Source organism: Diprion similis, chromosome 8 (genome assembly GCF_021155765.1).
Source record: "Diprion similis isolate iyDipSimi1 chromosome 8, iyDipSimi1.1, whole genome shotgun sequence".
Classification (NCBI taxonomy): domain Eukaryota; kingdom Metazoa; phylum Arthropoda; class Insecta; order Hymenoptera; family Diprionidae; genus Diprion; species Diprion similis.
The window spans coordinates 23,783,408-23,800,159 of NC_060112.1; the positions used below are offsets into that span (position 1 = coordinate 23,783,408).

A 16,752-nucleotide genomic window follows, 5' to 3' on the forward strand; every position below is an offset into this window, starting at 1 on the left:
TATTTCTCACGCTAAATAAAGTCTGAATCAAAGGTTGGTCTCCCGGCTGACTTAATCATGCGCTGCCAAGTCTTTGCCTTTGTAGTATACAATTCTGAAAAAATTTTAATAATGAAGGCTTGACTCTATAACGGAAATAAAAGCATAAAGAATCGCGATCATATCCAGCTGAAATTTTATCATTTTTCAATTATTTAAATCAAAGCGTTTCGGCATTTCAACTCCCGACCTGGTAGCGCACGGTTGTAAGCTAGGTTAGGTTCCTCGTGACCTACCTCGTCTCTCTTGTTACGCCTACTAATACACTGTTATTGTTGATGAAAACTCCATATTATTATAAAATAAATATTATATTGTCTCAGGTTTGAGACTATATATTAAATCATCCTATTCGATCCTTATGTTACATATTGTATCTATCAGTCCCTTGCATTATATTCCTACGCAATATCCGCGATTAGTAACACAGAATATATATATATGTATATAGGTACATGAACTATATACAATTATAAATAATGTACAGATAAAGTGTGAAGTACGAAGAAAAAAGCAATCTCATGCTGCGGTGGCTTTCAACAGTCATGCTCTGGCTCCGAAAAGATTTATTGTGGAAGAGGTCACAGTGTGAATTGTACTTTGCGGCAAACCGTATGAAACGATGTAAAAATGAAGACGGTTTAGTCCTCCCTATACCGAGTTCTTCGTCCAATTAACAATACGTAACCGAACGTTGTTTCGATTAGAAAATACCGATGTCAATCGTCATTCGAGCATTTATTACTTCAAGGCCCTGAAGCTCCGATAGTAATCTATACCTCTCTAAACTTAATGAAAATATTCTTATAAAGGTGCATCATAGGTCTTGTGCATCGTTATACTATTGTAGGTACTGTACCTACATAAGTGTGCAGAAAACAAGACGAAAGAAAGTAATGGATGTACTTAGTTGTGATAAAAAACAGCTGTCTACGTGATGTACGAAATTTTTTTTTCACTCAGTCTCCTGGGTACGTTCCATGAATCGCATAGTCAGAATGACTTTCGAAAAATAAGCAGCGCTAATGGCTAGCTAAGCTAACCCGCAGGTGTGACCGTGTGGGCATGTATAGGTCATAGTACTCGAATTATTTTATCAAAATATTGCGACAGCAGTTTTGATTTCTTGACAACGGCATAGTGGAAACCACCTGTGGTTATTTGCTTCTCATTCTTATCGTCAACGGGTATCCGATCGCGAGTGTCCGACAACTATTAGATCAACAATAGTCGTACTTAAGTATGTATATTATATACGAGTACGTTCTCCAGAGGTCTGCATGCGTAGTCACGTACCTATGTACATACATACGCACATACATATCGTATGAACGCGCTGCCAGTAGGTGACGTGCTAAAGGCTGAAAGCTCGCATGATCGGAGATAACTACATATTTGAATCAGCAAGTCATTCTATGCCGAAATTTGACCCCTCCAGGTGTTATAGAGCTTATACGCAATGGCCAACAACTATTCGAGATGTTAATATCGCATATTTGGAAACACGTTTCTCCTCTTCCTGATCCTTCTTCTTTTTCTCGTGGATACTTATCAGCGTGCAGTATTTTTTCGCGCGTTTTAAGTGACACGTTGCGTGAATAGTAAATTTTAGTTTTGACATTTATGCCACTTTGTCACACGGTGGGCGGTGGAACATTATTAAGTACTCGTGAACACAAAATACTTAATGCACGACAACTGACGTTTAATAACGTCAACTTACTCTGCGCTAATTTGCATACCGTATTGTTGTGCTTCGCCCAAGTGTAGTCGTTACAAATTTCTTTGAAACACTCAGTTTTATACGGGAATCATGATAAACAGAAAACTATTCAGGATGTAAGTTTTCTAAGCGGTGTGTTATTTTGTGGAGATACATCGTCAAAATCGTTACTTGTGTGGGCTATAACCTCAAAGTTAATCCGATTCGGATTTGTTCAACGCTAAGGACACCAGGTACATACATACATTAAGTTGTACAGGTCTACTTAATAAATATTCTTTGCCCTTTAAATTTGTCAGAAATTCGCTGTTCCCATGCATGTGCTGCATTTTTTCATCATTGATACTCCATGCTCTGTATCATGCGTTAAAAACCATATCAGGCATTTTTTGTCGAGCCACTGTTATAGGTACCAAAATGAACCAAAGTATAGTTTACGTCACACACAATATTGTTCTGGTGCACCTTAGTTGCTATACCGGTATGTCGCCAAGAAAGTACTATTTTATTACACCTATGTGGTTGTATGTACATTTACTTTTCCTGCTCTTGTAATACTGAAGTTTATAATATTTATATCCCGTGAGAACCATCAGATACATTAGAAGACTAAAACATTTATCAACAAAACGTATAATTTCACAAATAAAAACGATGTACGATTTGATCTAATATTCTACAGTATCTCTTAACTTCACTTTTTCTTATCATTTACTCAGTTTCGATCTAGGCTTTTGTCGCACATACTGTATGGGAAATTTTACTGGTGCTGAATTATTTTTTTCTGTCAAATAGGCTCAATCTTACCTATATTTTCCATTACATTTTACATTGCATTCAAATCTGAGATAATCTGATAGTTGAAAAACCATTTAGTCCCTAGAAGCAACCAGAATGTAGAATAACAGATTGATAACAGTAAGAATAACATTAACTCAATTTCTATCTAGCTTATGATAGATCAGCATGGATGGTGAAGAGGATTATTCGCAGATGGAAGGAAGTCGATGTAATTTTACATCGTTCGGTAGAAGTGATGCAGTTGTTGATACTAGTGAGGAAAAGGAGCAGAACCTTAGTCCGGGTAATGAGAAACATGGAGACCTTGGCGATATGACATTTTGCATGGCTAATTATATAAAAGAAGCTATGAAAATGATGTTTATGATGCGAAGTCATCATATGCTTACCGACGTTATCTTAGAAGTTGGACAGGAACTGTTCCATGCACACAAAGTCATTTTGGCTGCGGCAAGTCCTTATTTTAAGGTATCGTTTTATGTTTTTACATCTCATCCACATCTAGCTGTTTCCAGCTAATATTACTTTCAGTGTAGAAGCATGATGTCTTCTAAAATCATCTTTTAACTTTTTGTGAAAGAATATCCATTTAAACTAACTTAATATACTTTATTCAAATTCTTCTGATTTTCATTTATAACAATCAATGTCTCACTTTGAAAGTCCTGACTTTTTAACAATACCTGAAGTGTTGATAGGACCACGTCCTGCTTATCAGGAATAATCTAACTCTGTTTACTTTCAGAGTAGAATTACATGTCCTAAGCACTTTGAACAGATAGTCACTTTACAAAGAGTGTTCATCAATTACTGTATTGTAGCTATTTTTTTTATATTCAATAATTTTTTTTACTCTAAATTCTAGGCAATGTTCACGGGAGGTCTTAAAGAATGTGAAATGACCAGAGTCAAATTGCAAGGAGTTTGTCCAACAGCGATGGCTCGGCTCATGTATTTCATGTACACGGGACAAATAAGAGTAACTGAAGTAACAGTCTGCTCGTTATTACCTGCAGCAACAATGTTCCAGGTACAGTATTCCTAGGTAATTGTCATAGGTTATAAGCTGAGAAATGTTCAAAAGTATTCCACAGCTAATATGTCTTGAGTAAAATGTACGATCGTTCTTATTGTTAGCTATGTATTGAAATATCTGACATTCGAATTGCAGGTCGGCAATGTAATAGATGCATGCTGCGTATTTCTCGAGAGGCAATTGGACCCTACAAATGCTATCGGAATTGCAAATTTTGCAGAACAGCATGGTTGTCACGATTTACATCACAAAGCAAATCAATTTATCGTTCAACACTTTAGCAGAATTTGTCAAGAAGAAGAATTCCTTCAACTTACGGCCATACAATTAATTAATTTAATTAGAAAAGATGAACTGAATGTACAGGAAGAGAGAGAAGTTTATAACGCAGTGTTAAAATGGGTGAAATACAACGAGGAATCTCGCGGTATCAAAATGGAACATATATTGCATGCCGTTCGGTGTCAGTATTTGACTCCGAGCTTTCTTAGGGAACAAATGAAAAATTGCGATGTTTTAAAAAAAGTGCCAGCCTGCCGCGAGTATCTAGCGCAAATTTTTAAAGACCTGACTTTGCATAAGAAACCAGTCGTCAAAGAGAGAACACCCAACACACCGAGAGTCATTTACATAGCAGGTGGATTTCTTAGACATTCATTGGATGTTCTTGAAGGGTATAATGCCGACGACAAAGTTTGGAGTCAACATGCTAAGTTAACAGTGCCTCGTTCTGGACTTGGAGGAGCATTTTTAAAAGGCATGTTTTACGCCATTGGTGGAAGGAACAATTCGCCAGGAAACAGGTGAGATTAATAACCTGTAGATATTGTTTCAACTGTTCACTTCACGTAATTGTTGTAAAAAACTCGATTTCATAAACTTTAGTTCTTTTTTTTTTATCCACCTTCAAGGTACGACAGTGATTGGGTGGACAGATACAATCCAGTTCTTGACCAGTGGAGACCCTGCAATCCCATGTCAGTACCGAGGAATAGAGTGGGTGTTGCTGTAATGGATGGCGTATTGTATGCGGTAGGCGGCAGCGCAGGTGCAGAATATCACAACAGCGTTGAATGTTATGACCCGGATCAAGATACCTGGACAAATGTTAAACCTATGCACACAAAACGATTAGGAGTCGGAGTTGCTGTTGTAAATAGGTATCACGAATGTTCTTCAAGATTCCATTAAAAAATTTCTCAGGCACTTGATAACAACCTTGACTCCGAAATTTCATATTTATAGATTGCTCTACGCAATTGGTGGATTTAATGGAGTACATAGATTGAGTTCAGTAGAATGTTATCATCCAGAAAATGACGAATGGACCATGGTCTCTCCCATGCGGTGTTGTCGGTCGGGATCTGGTGTAGCAAGTCTTGGGCAGTACATCTATGTGGTAGGAGGGTATGACGGATGTCGTCAGTTGAGCACAGTAGAACGTTACGACACAGAACGTGACTCGTGGGAGTTTGTGAGCAATGTTTCAGTTGCCCGCAGTGCTTTGAGCGTAACTGTTCTGGATGGAAAACTTTATGCAATGGGTGGGTGTCTAGTGTATACCTAGATCATAATTGATCCAATTTTATTATTTTTTTTCTGTCAATTCCAATTCTATCTCATTTCATGTTTAATTTTTATTCTTCTTTTCCGTTACAGGAGGCTATGACGGACAGACCTTTTTAAGTATAGTAGAAATATATGATCCAGCCAAGGACCAATGGGAACCAGGAGTACCTATGACTTCGGGTAGATCAGGTCACGCGAGTGCGGTGTCTTATCACCAATGTCCGCTGCATTGTGATCACTTGGAACATCACATTGTTTCGAATGAAAACCAATCGGTGAAACGCACATCTTGACACCCTGTGTCGAATACTGTAACTAAATGACGCGATTCAATTTATTTATTTGTAAATGACGTATATTATAATAATATAGCGTAATTATAGTATAAGGAGATAAGACTATATTGAGATTGATCTTAATCAAGCAGGCATTGAAGCTACGCAGAGGATATTTTTTAATTCTAAGTTGCCTAGGAAATGCTTACATGAATTGAGAAAAGTGAACTGTGCACAAGTTCCATCGAACAGACTAATGAAAAAGTTTGATTCATTTTCATATTTTCAACTAGATATCTTTGGTAAGCCAAACATTAAAATGTAGGCAGGACAATCTTAGTAATCCAAAGTAGAAGCAAAATGCAATTCCAAAGATCACTCAATCGGAAACAAAACGATGCATCCATATTTACTTCAGCGAGAATTACCTATTTTCTATAATTCTCCTCATTCTGTTTACGCAACTGATTATTGTACATTATTTTAACAACTATACAGGCACCTAATTAGCAGTATAATTTTTGATTGGTAAAACAATTAGATATTCGCTGATTGGTAATACTTTTCAATATCAGTACCTGTAACAAGGACTAAAAAGACAAGAATAAATTGGAATGTTGATTATTTTTTTCGTAAATTTGAACGGAATGTAGTTCACATAATATAATATTGCGAGCTGAAGGCAGTCATTTTGTATTTCCATTGTTTATCAAAATCCACGTTCAAGATCTAGACCTAACTTTTCAAATTTCAGACGAAACTAGTTCCATTAAACATTGAATAATCTTTGTAAAATTAAAAAATTTTCAAAAAACTTAAATTTGCGATTAAACATGCTGCCACTGGAGTGTAAAAATCAACTAACTACCTGTCCTATGTGTCTAGGAAAAGGTAACGAAAAAAATTATGTCAATTTGAAATATCAGCTAAAGTTTATTAACAGTCAAATTCAATTCAATTTAACTTCAGGGTACTGCAATGAAGATAAGTCAAGGCTCTTGTTCACTCAAGAAAAGTCCACGCTTGTTCATCCTAAGCATTCGCTACGACTACCAGCTATAAGCTCTGAAAATACAAACCTAAAAAGACAATCTTCGAGTTACAGTACTAATTTTTCTACCACAGAGGGTGTCGGGGATGTACACTTACCGAAAATACTTCATAGGTACTAGAGATATTATATTCATTAAAGAGAGACTTCTGTGAAATTTGAGTTGAAAATGAAAAGTTTGAAATTCATTTTAAAGCCTATACCACCATAATCTAGAAATTGGTAGAAGAATTTTGTGAAACGACATTTTTTTAAAGTAGTTAAGAATTAAAAACCCGTGTTTTGGCTAAAATTTCACGGAAGTCTTCCCTTAATAAAGAATGAAGCTTCGTACAAGTTGCAAACTGTTTAGCAACCCGCTAGATTGCTTAATACACCTCCCTTGAACACAGTAATTCCGTGTATACCGAATGTAGCAGAACCAGTTTCAATCAAAAAAGCATGCTTTATCCCGGTGGAGACAATATGAAGCTACGGGAGAAAAATTTTGTAACAGCAACTCCAAACTTTGAAAGACCGCAAGATGCGTTGAAGCTAGCGTTACTGAAATTGAAGGAAAATCAATGGGATAATACCATGCAAGCACTCATCGATATTGTGCATATATCAAGGGTTCAACCAGAATTGATAGATTCGAATATGCCAATCGTTAATAGAAGCATGTGCAGGTAACGACATGAATCATGCGTGATTATCAGGTGCACGTAAATAATTTTAGTTACTTCATTACGATTTATAGTTTATTGCGAAATATAAGATCAAACGTAGTAAGGACAGCCTGCCAAGTAGCCGCAGAATTGTTCAGAACAATGCAATGTATCCAAAGACCTGAATTCGACGAATTAGTTGGTATGCTGTTACAAAAGACTGGAGATATGAACAAGTGCATACGCCAAGACGCTAACAATGCCTTAGACACGATGGCTGACTTCATACCAGCGTCACACTGTGTCCGAGTAATGTTTAGTAGTCGAGGTGCAGGGTAAGGCTGTATAATTTAATCAAACCACGTTCTTTCAACTTCTGTGACTCACAATACTGACAAGTGAATTTATGTGGATTGGATTATTCTAGACACAAGAATCCGTTGGTTCGTGCAACGGTCAGTCGCCTACTAAACTATATTGTTACTTTGAAAGGGGTTAATGCCTTCTTCTCAACAACAACTACAAAGGACACGCGGACTAGGGTATTTATCATGTGTGCCAAGTTCTTGGTTGATGGTAATTGTGAAACAAGGTAATCGACAAATAAGCTTCTCTTTCATCATTCGTGAGCTCGAGAATTGTCGAAATTTCAGAATATCTGTGTATACTTGAATGAAAAATCTCTAGTCATTAATTCTAATTTTTCAGAGCGAATGCAAGGAGCTTGGTAAAGTTTCTGATGACGCATAGTGATTTTGAACATTTATTCCATCAAGATGTCGATCGCAAACTGACGGAAAAAATAAAGAAGCAACTGATAACCTTGAAATATGATACACCAAGTGGATCCCGAATAATATCAAAATAAAACATAATATCCGCAAATCGTGTTTACGGATAAAACTGTATAAACTTATTTATGTCAATACTAGAGGGCGCTAGTAATCCAGTACTTATTTCACTCTGATCAGTGCTCTGTTGGTACGCAAAACAAATGAAAACACTCGAATGCCGACAACAAACATTTGACGGATGGTTGACAGATGGGAGTAGATTCTAAGTTAACGAGGTTAGGAATGGCACTCAGTCACTTTTCGTGCACGACTAGCTTCGGTATCGGTAATATTGAGTTACCAGCTATACGATGATAGAAGAATGCCGCATACTTGGACGTATTTTCGTACAGAATTTTTAGCTACACCAAAAAAGAAAATATCTTGCCAAAAGTATGATACATGAATATTACAATGAAGTCTGTATACAGGTTAGCTGTCTTGTGCCTTGCCTTTGCTGGCTTGATATTGCTGCTCAATTTTACAACAAATTCTTCAAAAAAACTGACCAATGATCATTTTAAACCCATCAAAATTGCCTCTCGAAGTGTCGAGCTTAGTCCTACTGTCAACTCATTGTCAGAGCAGGAAGTAGTGATATGCGTTGTGGCCTGCGGAGATCGCTTGAGTGAATCTCTGACCATGATGAAATCAGCTTTAGTTTTTACCAAAAGACCCCTCAAGTTTATCGTCATATCCGACACTGATTTGATACCTGCTTTCAATGAAAAGTTAACCGCATGGAAGTTAATGTCAAACAAGACATTCGACTTTGTAGTCAAACACATAAAGTTTCCAGAACGAAGCGACGTCAGAATGTGGAAGAAACTTTTCAAACCTTGCGCAGCCCAGAGATTATTTTTACCTGTAAGTTGTCCCAAATTTTTTGCATGATTTTTCAAACATATAATTCACGAACTTTTTTTCAATCAATAGGTATATTGGTAATCCTTACTGAGTGGAGTAAATAAAAATGTAACAGTTCTGTACCAAATATTGTTTTCCGCTTACATTTTACTAGCCTCTCCAGAGCTAAGCGATAAATGTAGGGGAGCAACAAATTCTCGTGTCATTGCAATAGAAGTAGTGAATTATTGTTTTCTGTATGTTTGAAAAGTTTAGAAGCATTTCATCGAAAGATTGGATTTGTTTTCATTCATTTGAAGCAATTAACTGGCGATATTTATTATATAAATTTTTATTTCAGACTATGCTGATTGACATTGATGCGGTTTTGTACGTGGACACAGACACCTTATTTCTCGCACCTCCAGAAGTAATCTGGGATGAATTCAAGAAGATGAATTCCAGCCAGTTGGCTGGCTTAAGTCCTGAGCACGAAGATCCCAATACTGGCTGGTACAACAGATTCGCTAAGCATCCTTACTATGGAAAATTGGGAGTAAACTCTGGTGTGATGCTAATGAATTTGACTAGAATGAGAGAATTTCGATGGATGGACTACGTGATTCCCATCCACAAAGAGTATCGTTTGAAAATAACTTGGGGGGACCAGGATATCATAAACATAATATTTTACTACCACCCAGAACGTCTTTACATTTATCCATGCCGCTACAATTACAGGCCCGACCATTGCATGTACATGTCCGTTTGTACGGAGGCGGAAAAAGATGGTGCCTTAGTTTTACATGGTTCCAGAGGAACGTTTCATTCGCAAAAACAGCCGCCGTTCAAAGCCGTTTTCCGGGCTATGGAAGAGTATCAATTGAACACTGATCCGGTTGATAATTTTTTAATACCAATGAAAAATTATCTTAATACCGACGATAAATCAAACTGTGGAAAAGTATGGAAGGTCTTTGTTCTGCAGCCAGAATTTCATCTCGATTCTAGATCAAGGACACGGAATTGATTTCGGCTTATCAAACTTTCTACCTCTTTTCGAAGGTCACAATGCAAAAGAGACGATCGTTGCCCAAAAGCGAAACGCGAGTGAAACTCGTATTAGGTACTGTAATTTCAGAGCTGTTGAACACTCCACGTTTATGTATTCGTCTTATTTACGAAGACGAATATCGTCGAACTCGAAATCGATTTTGAACTTTCCTTTTCCTGCTTCCAAGAGAAAATCGACCCCTTTTATAATGTGATTTTACAAGAATCTCGTAATGTCTACTTGCCAATAATTATTACAGTATTATTGGAAATTTAGTTAGTTAAAAAACTATTTATATACATCGATTAGATTGTTTCAAAACAATTGTTTCGATCGTTGGTAACGTTTTTTAGGGTACGGGGACCCAGTATTTAACGAAATGCAAAGTTCAAATTTTTACAGCCAATTTTTTATACATTATATATCGTAATATAATTGTATAAATATACATAATTGTACTTGTTATGTAAACATGAATACAAGTAAGATAGCGTAAGAGATTATTTAATTAGCAAATCTTCACAATAAACTATTATCATAATAATTAGCATTACGCAAGAGCGTTTAAAATTATGAAATTACAATCAATGCACGATTGTGCTTTCCCTTTACATTTATTATACTCCTCCAGCCAACTGTTTACTGCACATTCACCTCTGCGAAAGTATGCACATTTTATACATACGAAGGCATATCTATACCTACTTGAGTTCCGACATATCAACATTTTTACGTAAATTTTCATATTCAAGTTCATAACGGTGCTTTTGAAAGGAATTCTTTTTTTTCTTAAACCCGTAGTAAAACGGGTGTTTAAAAATTGTCGGAACTTGTAAGCCCGAATGCAAAAATGAGGGTAACAGACCGTTAAAATGTGCTAATTGGGAACGGTGGAATTCGGCTTGGAGAGGGGGCAGAGTCAGTTTTAGTGGTGGGGCGAATACAGTCAGGTGTTACGCTCCTGAGGGCCACGATGGCAAGTGATATTCTGGTTCACAAGGTGCGCTGTTTTACGCGCCAGAAGCTCAACAAGTGTTATTTTAATTCAATTTCTACGATGTAATCGAAGAGATTAAAGTTCGGAATAAGCTTGTATAATCATCACGTGCGCGAGGAAGAATCGACTTGTACACACGCGTAATACCGCGGATACTGTTATAAACAAAAATTGAATGCCCGTACATGGGCATATTATATGTATATGCATATATATTTATGGAATGTAATGAGTCGTGCTGTCATATGAGAACACAAATGCGACATATGCATTGTCATGAAACCGTAGGTGTTTTCAAACTCTAAATATCTACCAGTTGAAAAAAAGAAGAGAGAGAGAGAGAGAGAGGGAGAGGGAGAGAGAGAGAAAAGTAATAGGAAACAAAACATGAATAAGTAGAAAATTGTCAAGTGTTTGAAATTCTGATAAAATACATCAGTCACAATCAAGATTCTACAATGATAATATTAAATTTAGATAAGCCTCGGACATATTTCTCCTAATCTGAGAACGATAAAGAGAACTGGCGAGATAAAAAGGCCTAGTCCCGTTTTACGATACTCAAGCGAAAGGCACGATATCCCTGGAGTGCGCTATATGATATTAAATTGAATTTTTCCTACCGAATGGAAAAGTGTGAAAAACAAAGGAAAATAAGGGATAAAGAAATATACGTGATTTCAATCGATAATTAAACCTGACCGAGTTACCAGTCGCAATTGCGCAATTAAACCCCAGGTGTTGGATAAAGTTGCGTTACTTAGCACAGTCACTGTCTTGTGATTGTATGAATGTATGCATGTATACTCGATAAAACAACGCACAGTGACGTGTCATCGATCTGAATCTTGTGGATTACGCCGCGCAGTACGAGTTGCATTATAGAAAGAAGAAATTTGAAGTAAAAGTAATTTTCATATGTAAATACTAAAGCAAGAATAATCGTAAACAATCCGATAGAAGAAAAATTAAAGTAAAAAAAAAAATATATATAAAAAAATACCAACTTAAACAAGTTTCCTTTGATACAGTCGGCGAGATAATTCTCTTGAGAAATGCCACTGTTTAAACCGAAAAATTCTACAAGGTCCGCAACAGCGTACGAAAAGAACAGCAATAATTCTTCACCTAATCACGACGGCGGTCACCCAAACAGTAACGGAAATTCAACGACCGCCGGAAATGGAACAAGAACAAATCCTCAAGAACCGCCGACGAGTCCCGTCGGAAGGCCGCAGTTGGTATTCCACTGTCAACTGGCCCACGGAAGTCCTACGGGATTGATATCCGGGTTCAGTAACGTCAGGGAGTTGTATCAAAAAATTGCGGAATGTTACGAATTGCCAGCGAATGAGGTGAGTTCTATGTATCATATATACATATATATATATATATATATATATATGTATACGTTATTTAATTCATCTCATATTGCGCACGCTGCGATATTTGTAGACCGATTTACACTAGATTTATTATACAGCTCTTACACACGTATGCGTAATCGTGTTTATACTTTATAGTACGACCTTACAGACCGGACACAGGAAGTACGCTGGTCACGGGCCAAAGCCCCTTTCCCCTCAATAATCCGGCGGATACATTCACCGACAGCCTATTTGTTTTAATTTCCCATTCCAGGGTTGTCATTTTCTGATTATTACTGTACAGGTTTTATTTTTTAGAATTAAACAGTTGTCGAACCGTTCCTATAAGCTGTATAATTGTCAGACTGAAGTTAGTAACGTTAACGTAACCGAAAGATTGGGGGTAGAAATTACTGTTTTGCATAGTGACTTTGAAGTAGCAAAGTTTCCAAAATATGTTTACATTTTGCTTTATTATGATTTACCGAATTTCAGACATTCCTGCAAGTGTAAAATAACCATTTGCCGAAACGTAAATCATTGTACAGTGACGTTACTAACTTCAGTCTCATCTGTAAATTACTATTGCGTCTCTTAATCGCATTTTCAATCGTATGACCGGGAACATGTGGGAGAGTTTTTTGAATCTTCCATAAATCGCGTCACGCACATTTTTCCAGATATTTCCCCACTCAGCGCGATACAGCAATGACGATTGTTATTATTGTCATTAAATGATAAGCATTAAACCGACGTCGATTATCTTGTGAGGATTAACAATCGGATTTAAATGTATTTCAGATACTTTTTTGCACCCTCAACACGCACAAGGTCGATATGCTGAAATTATTAGGGGGTCAAATTGGCTTGGATGATTTTATTTTCGCTCACAAAAAAGGCAAGTATATTCAAATGTGATTAATTTATGTATATTATCACATCCGATGTGCGTGAGCACACCTTATCCAACTATAAATTAACGGCGCTGTAGCCTAAAAAGGTATATAATCAACACTTGCGTGTTCAATTGCATGTTATCAGTACTTATATTCGTATCATATTATAGATAGTCCCGGTAAAACCCATGCGTTCCTTTTTTTCTACGTGAAATTCAACGTATATCTATTCGTTAAATCAAACACGAGTAGAAGCTATTTCAATTTCTTGCTCCATATATGCCGGAAGCGGATTTTTGTCGCTAACGGTTTATCGTTACTTCAAAATTGTTAACAATTAGCTTATCAAAATGTAAGGCTTCCCAACTATCTCGCTTGCATGCGCGTATGCATATCAAATGGATAAAGTAAAGCATATTTATTAATTTATTGGTGTCCAGCAATGGCTTTGATTTCATTAACTGAGTTCATGTCAATGTTGAATTTGAACCAGTCCGAAATTTTATTGAAATAAGACACAGTTGTTTATATTATTATGTAACAATGAAAAGAACGAAGGTCAAAATAAGACCATTTAATTCAGGGCTTAATACCGTTAATCTTTTGGTCGAAATGTCTTTCCAGTTGAATAATCTTGGTTGAAGATACATACTGATAAATGGTTAAAAAGAATTCTCATTCATACGCTGCATAAGATTATATCATACGTACCTATACATAATGGGAAATTATTTTCACAGGTAGACCAAAAGAAGTTGAACTCGTTAAAAATGATGATGCCTTGGGTCTTACCATCACAGACAATGGCGCAGGCTACGCATTTATAAAGCGCATCAGAGAGGAATCAGTTATTGATAGAGCAAAGGTGATACAAGTCGGTGATCATATCGAGAAGATAAATGGAGAATCTTTGGTAGGCAAAAGGCACTTTGAGGTAGCAAAACTCCTCAAAGATATATCCAGAGGAAGTACATTCACACTGAGACTGGTTGAACCACAGAAAAATGGATTTGGTAGCATCGGTCCGAGAGGGGACCCCAGGAAGGGCAAGAAACAAGGCTATGGCAATGGCAAAGGAACTCTCAGGTTTAGGGCTGACGGAAGTGCACAAATTGAAAACGAAGTAAGTGGAAAGAAAGGCTTGTCTATTCATCATTTGCTCAATTGTTTAATAAAAGATTTAGGAATTATTATTATATCTGAAAATCACTGAAGTATTTTATGAAAAATGTATTTTGGCGATGCTGAAAATGTTTTTTTTTTCTGTCCAGCCGGATGATTATGCAACAAATGGAGTTGAAAAAATTAATGGGCTACTGGAAAGTTTTATGGGTATAAATGATAACGAATTAGGTAAGCAAAGCAAAAATATTTTGGAGGAATTATTCTTTCTCTACAAGCATTTTCACATTTTCATACATTTTTCAGCTACACAAATTTGGGAATTAGCCGAGGGGAAACAGAATAGCATGGACTTTGCCGAAGCTATTGACAATTCCGACTTGGAAGTATTTGGCTTCACCGATGATTTTGTTATCGAATTATGGGGTGCTGTAACTGATGCAAGAGCTGGACGTCTACGATGATTATTATTTACAAAAAGAGTAAACGAATAATTTTATTGCTTGTTCATTTAAACGCAATAACAGATAGGTCAGTATTGCCATAATAATGCAGACATCAATTATCGCAGGGTATTACGCCCGTTTTGTATTTTAAATATTGTTTTCCATATATTATTTCTGCTTATTTTAGGCCGTACATGCATACACTTAAAAAATATATATATTTTTGTTTCTTGTTCTATTACTTTTCTTTTTCTTTAGCGAATATTATTTTATACAAATTTGAAAGTGAAACGAAAAAAATAAGAGGCAAAATGATGCGAGTTTAGAATTCTGAAATTGTTACCTTGTTATAGTTAAGTTTGCATTCAACGTTTTGTTTATACGAATAATATTAGTGCCGATCAATATTTCGATCAAAATTCTCACAGTTGCAGCTCATTTCGAAATAGGTATAAGCTATTCAATTTCAATGTCTTAATGTTATACATCCATGAGGATTAATCTATTTTAGATGAAATACAATTGTGGGCTGGACCAACAGCTAAAACATGTATAAAGCCAAAAAAGTGCTACTCTAATATCAAATAATAGATTATTGTTGTTACAATGTTTTGATAAATGGCGAATACCTCAATGGTGAGATTACTTTTTTTTCAAACTTTATGTCCCATTTGGCATATATTTATGTAATTTAAAATTCAAATATTAGTCATACGTTAATGTCAATGTACATATCGCTACACTATTTATTAATCGATCTGGTTAAACATTGACAATACAAACAACTTGAACTAGACTTTATTATAAGATAGATTGAGCGTTAAAGGTAAACGAGTAATTATATTGATATACGATGCGATCAACTTCCTTGCATGACTAAATATTGTTAAGTTTATATTAAAGACAGCGATGTAAGAAAGAATAGTTAATATAATAATATAATATTTTCTGTGGCCAATTTCTTCGATCCCTGCGTACAATATGACGATGTCCATTCTTGTTACAAAATAATTAAATATACAAAATGCTGTAAGAGCTTAATTATCGTTATTGATAACTGTTTCATTTGAGTGAAAATTATGTATAATAATGCATACATAATGCGATGTCAATTATTAAATTAATACATCGAGGAAATGCATGTACTTGATATATCAACTGTACGATAAATAGTTTCGTTGATGATATAAATAATTTACACCTACGTCGCGAGCGAACACCCAACCATATACATATATAAATATTCCTACAGGGATACTACCAAATCATTATCAGATATGTTAAATTCAGTTATTGAAAGTCATATGTATAATGAAAATTAATTTATTAGCAATCGATGTTCGATCATCGCTTAAGTTATTAAGATTGGATAAGAATATATGTATCGGCATTTCTACATTTTGCAATCATTGTTGAGTTTGAAAGACAGACTGTATCGCCTGTGCAAAAACATTCTTGATAAGAATAACATTACAAAATTTAATGTATACTCGTAATCAGTACGAAAAGCTCGGACACATTTGGTGTTGCACTTCGTTTTTTCATACCATGTCAGGATTAGATATGTAATTTAGAAGAAATCAAACATCACAGCGGAGAAATACTAATAACGATAACATTCTATCCACGTATCTGAGGATGCTAGAATTGTGGTGAATTAACGTGACTTAAGTGTGAGAATATATGCTTTTTTTGGAATTAACTTTTCAGTGTCAATACCAAACAATAGAGCAGATTAATCGAAAATAAAACTGAATCATAATATAATTTATATCTAAAACTTTGTTTCCTTTTTTTCTTTTTGTTTGAAATTTTTCTAGCATCTTTTACCAAATGAAAAAAAAAATTTATAAGAACGAATTCATTAAAATTCAGAAACTATTCGCGTAGGATGAAAATACCATTTTTGTTATCACGTATGTACATAAATATACGCAATAGAATTTGCATAACACGAAAACAGCTTTTAAAGATACGAAGCGTGTTGATATTGGTTGATAAGCAGGATAAGGAGTTATCAACCAATATTTATCAACCAGCAGCCAATCAA

General features: G+C 35.7%; 4 protein-coding genes across 9 annotated transcripts; all 4 read left to right on the plus strand.

Annotated features, from left to right (window-relative positions):
* The first annotated feature begins 1,372 nt into the window (after positions 1–1,372).
* On the plus strand, positions 1,373–6,391 carry LOC124408870 (kelch-like ECH-associated protein 1B). Of its 5 annotated transcripts, none has more exons than XM_046886135.1 (7): positions 1,373–1,995; positions 2,713–3,013; positions 3,429–3,593; positions 3,735–4,402; positions 4,511–4,759; positions 4,845–5,143; positions 5,259–6,391. In XM_046886135.1, exons 2-7 carry the CDS (start codon positions 2,729–2,731, stop codon positions 5,459–5,461), a joined length of 1,869 nt encoding a protein of 622 aa, XP_046742091.1. In that variant the 5' UTR covers positions 1,373–1,995; positions 2,713–2,728; the 3' UTR covers positions 5,462–6,391. The 5 variants fall into 5 exon arrangements, with proteins under 5 accessions (XP_046742091.1, XP_046742089.1, XP_046742092.1 ...); XM_046886133.1 differs by having other exon boundaries at positions 1,374–1,995; positions 2,713–3,031; XM_046886136.1 differs by having other exon boundaries at positions 1,374–1,995; positions 2,713–2,846.
* Positions 6,201–8,096, plus strand: LOC124408874. Its single transcript, XM_046886143.1, has 6 exons — positions 6,201–6,334; positions 6,413–6,608; positions 6,887–7,162; positions 7,234–7,476; positions 7,569–7,733; positions 7,850–8,096. The coding sequence occupies exons 1-6, from the start codon at positions 6,277–6,279 to the stop codon at positions 8,007–8,009; spliced, it is 1,098 nt and encodes a 365-aa protein (XP_046742099.1). The 5' UTR covers positions 6,201–6,276; the 3' UTR covers positions 8,010–8,096.
* On the plus strand, positions 8,078–11,206 carry LOC124408873 (glucoside xylosyltransferase 1). Of its 2 annotated transcripts, XM_046886141.1 has the most exons (3): positions 8,078–8,210; positions 8,406–8,841; positions 9,182–11,206. In XM_046886141.1, the coding sequence occupies exons 1-3, from the start codon at positions 8,185–8,187 to the stop codon at positions 9,848–9,850; spliced, it is 1,131 nt and encodes a 376-aa protein (XP_046742097.1). In that variant the 5' UTR covers positions 8,078–8,184; the 3' UTR covers positions 9,851–11,206. The 2 variants fall into 2 exon arrangements, with proteins under 2 accessions (XP_046742097.1, XP_046742096.1); XM_046886140.1 differs by having other exon boundaries at positions 8,100–8,841.
* A 672-nt stretch (positions 11,207–11,878) lies between these two features.
* LOC124408875 (PDZ domain-containing protein GIPC3) lies at positions 11,879–14,915 on the plus strand. The gene is made up of 5 exons (XM_046886144.1): positions 11,879–12,226; positions 13,040–13,136; positions 13,875–14,257; positions 14,406–14,487; positions 14,563–14,915. The coding sequence occupies exons 1-5, from the start codon at positions 11,927–11,929 to the stop codon at positions 14,718–14,720; spliced, it is 1,020 nt and encodes a 339-aa protein (XP_046742100.1). The 5' UTR covers positions 11,879–11,926; the 3' UTR covers positions 14,721–14,915.
* Positions 14,916–16,752: the final 1,837 nt, after the last annotated feature.

Excerpts from the sequence above, each read along its gene's own strand:
- LOC124408870 (XM_046886133.1), top strand. The coding sequence starts at position 2,729 with ATGGATGGTGAAGAGGATTATTCGCAGATGGAAGGAAGTCGATGTAAT. Across the intron at positions 3,594-3,734 it reads CTGCAGCAACAATGTTCCAG|GTCGGCAATGTAATAGATGC; the intron begins GTACAGTATTCC and ends TTCGAATTGCAG. Across the intron at positions 4,403-4,510 it reads AACAATTCGCCAGGAAACAG|GTACGACAGTGATTGGGTGG; the intron begins GTGAGATTAATA and ends TCCACCTTCAAG.
- LOC124408874 (XM_046886143.1), top strand. The coding sequence starts at position 6,277 with ATGCTGCCACTGGAGTGTAAAAATCAACTAACTACCTGTCCTATGTGT. Across the intron at positions 7,163-7,233 it reads GTTAATAGAAGCATGTGCAG|TTTATTGCGAAATATAAGAT; the intron begins GTAACGACATGA and ends TACGATTTATAG. Across the intron at positions 7,734-7,849 it reads GATGGTAATTGTGAAACAAG|AGCGAATGCAAGGAGCTTGG; the intron begins GTAATCGACAAA and ends CTAATTTTTCAG.
- LOC124408873 (XM_046886140.1), top strand. The coding sequence starts at position 8,377 with ATGAATATTACAATGAAGTCTGTATACAGGTTAGCTGTCTTGTGCCTT. Across the intron at positions 8,842-9,181 it reads CCCAGAGATTATTTTTACCT|ACTATGCTGATTGACATTGA; the intron begins GTAAGTTGTCCC and ends TTTTTATTTCAG.
- LOC124408875 (XM_046886144.1), top strand. The coding sequence starts at position 11,927 with ATGCCACTGTTTAAACCGAAAAATTCTACAAGGTCCGCAACAGCGTAC. Across the intron at positions 13,137-13,874 it reads TATTTTCGCTCACAAAAAAG|GTAGACCAAAAGAAGTTGAA; the intron begins GCAAGTATATTC and ends TTATTTTCACAG. Across the intron at positions 14,258-14,405 it reads GTGCACAAATTGAAAACGAA|CCGGATGATTATGCAACAAA; the intron begins GTAAGTGGAAAG and ends TTTTCTGTCCAG.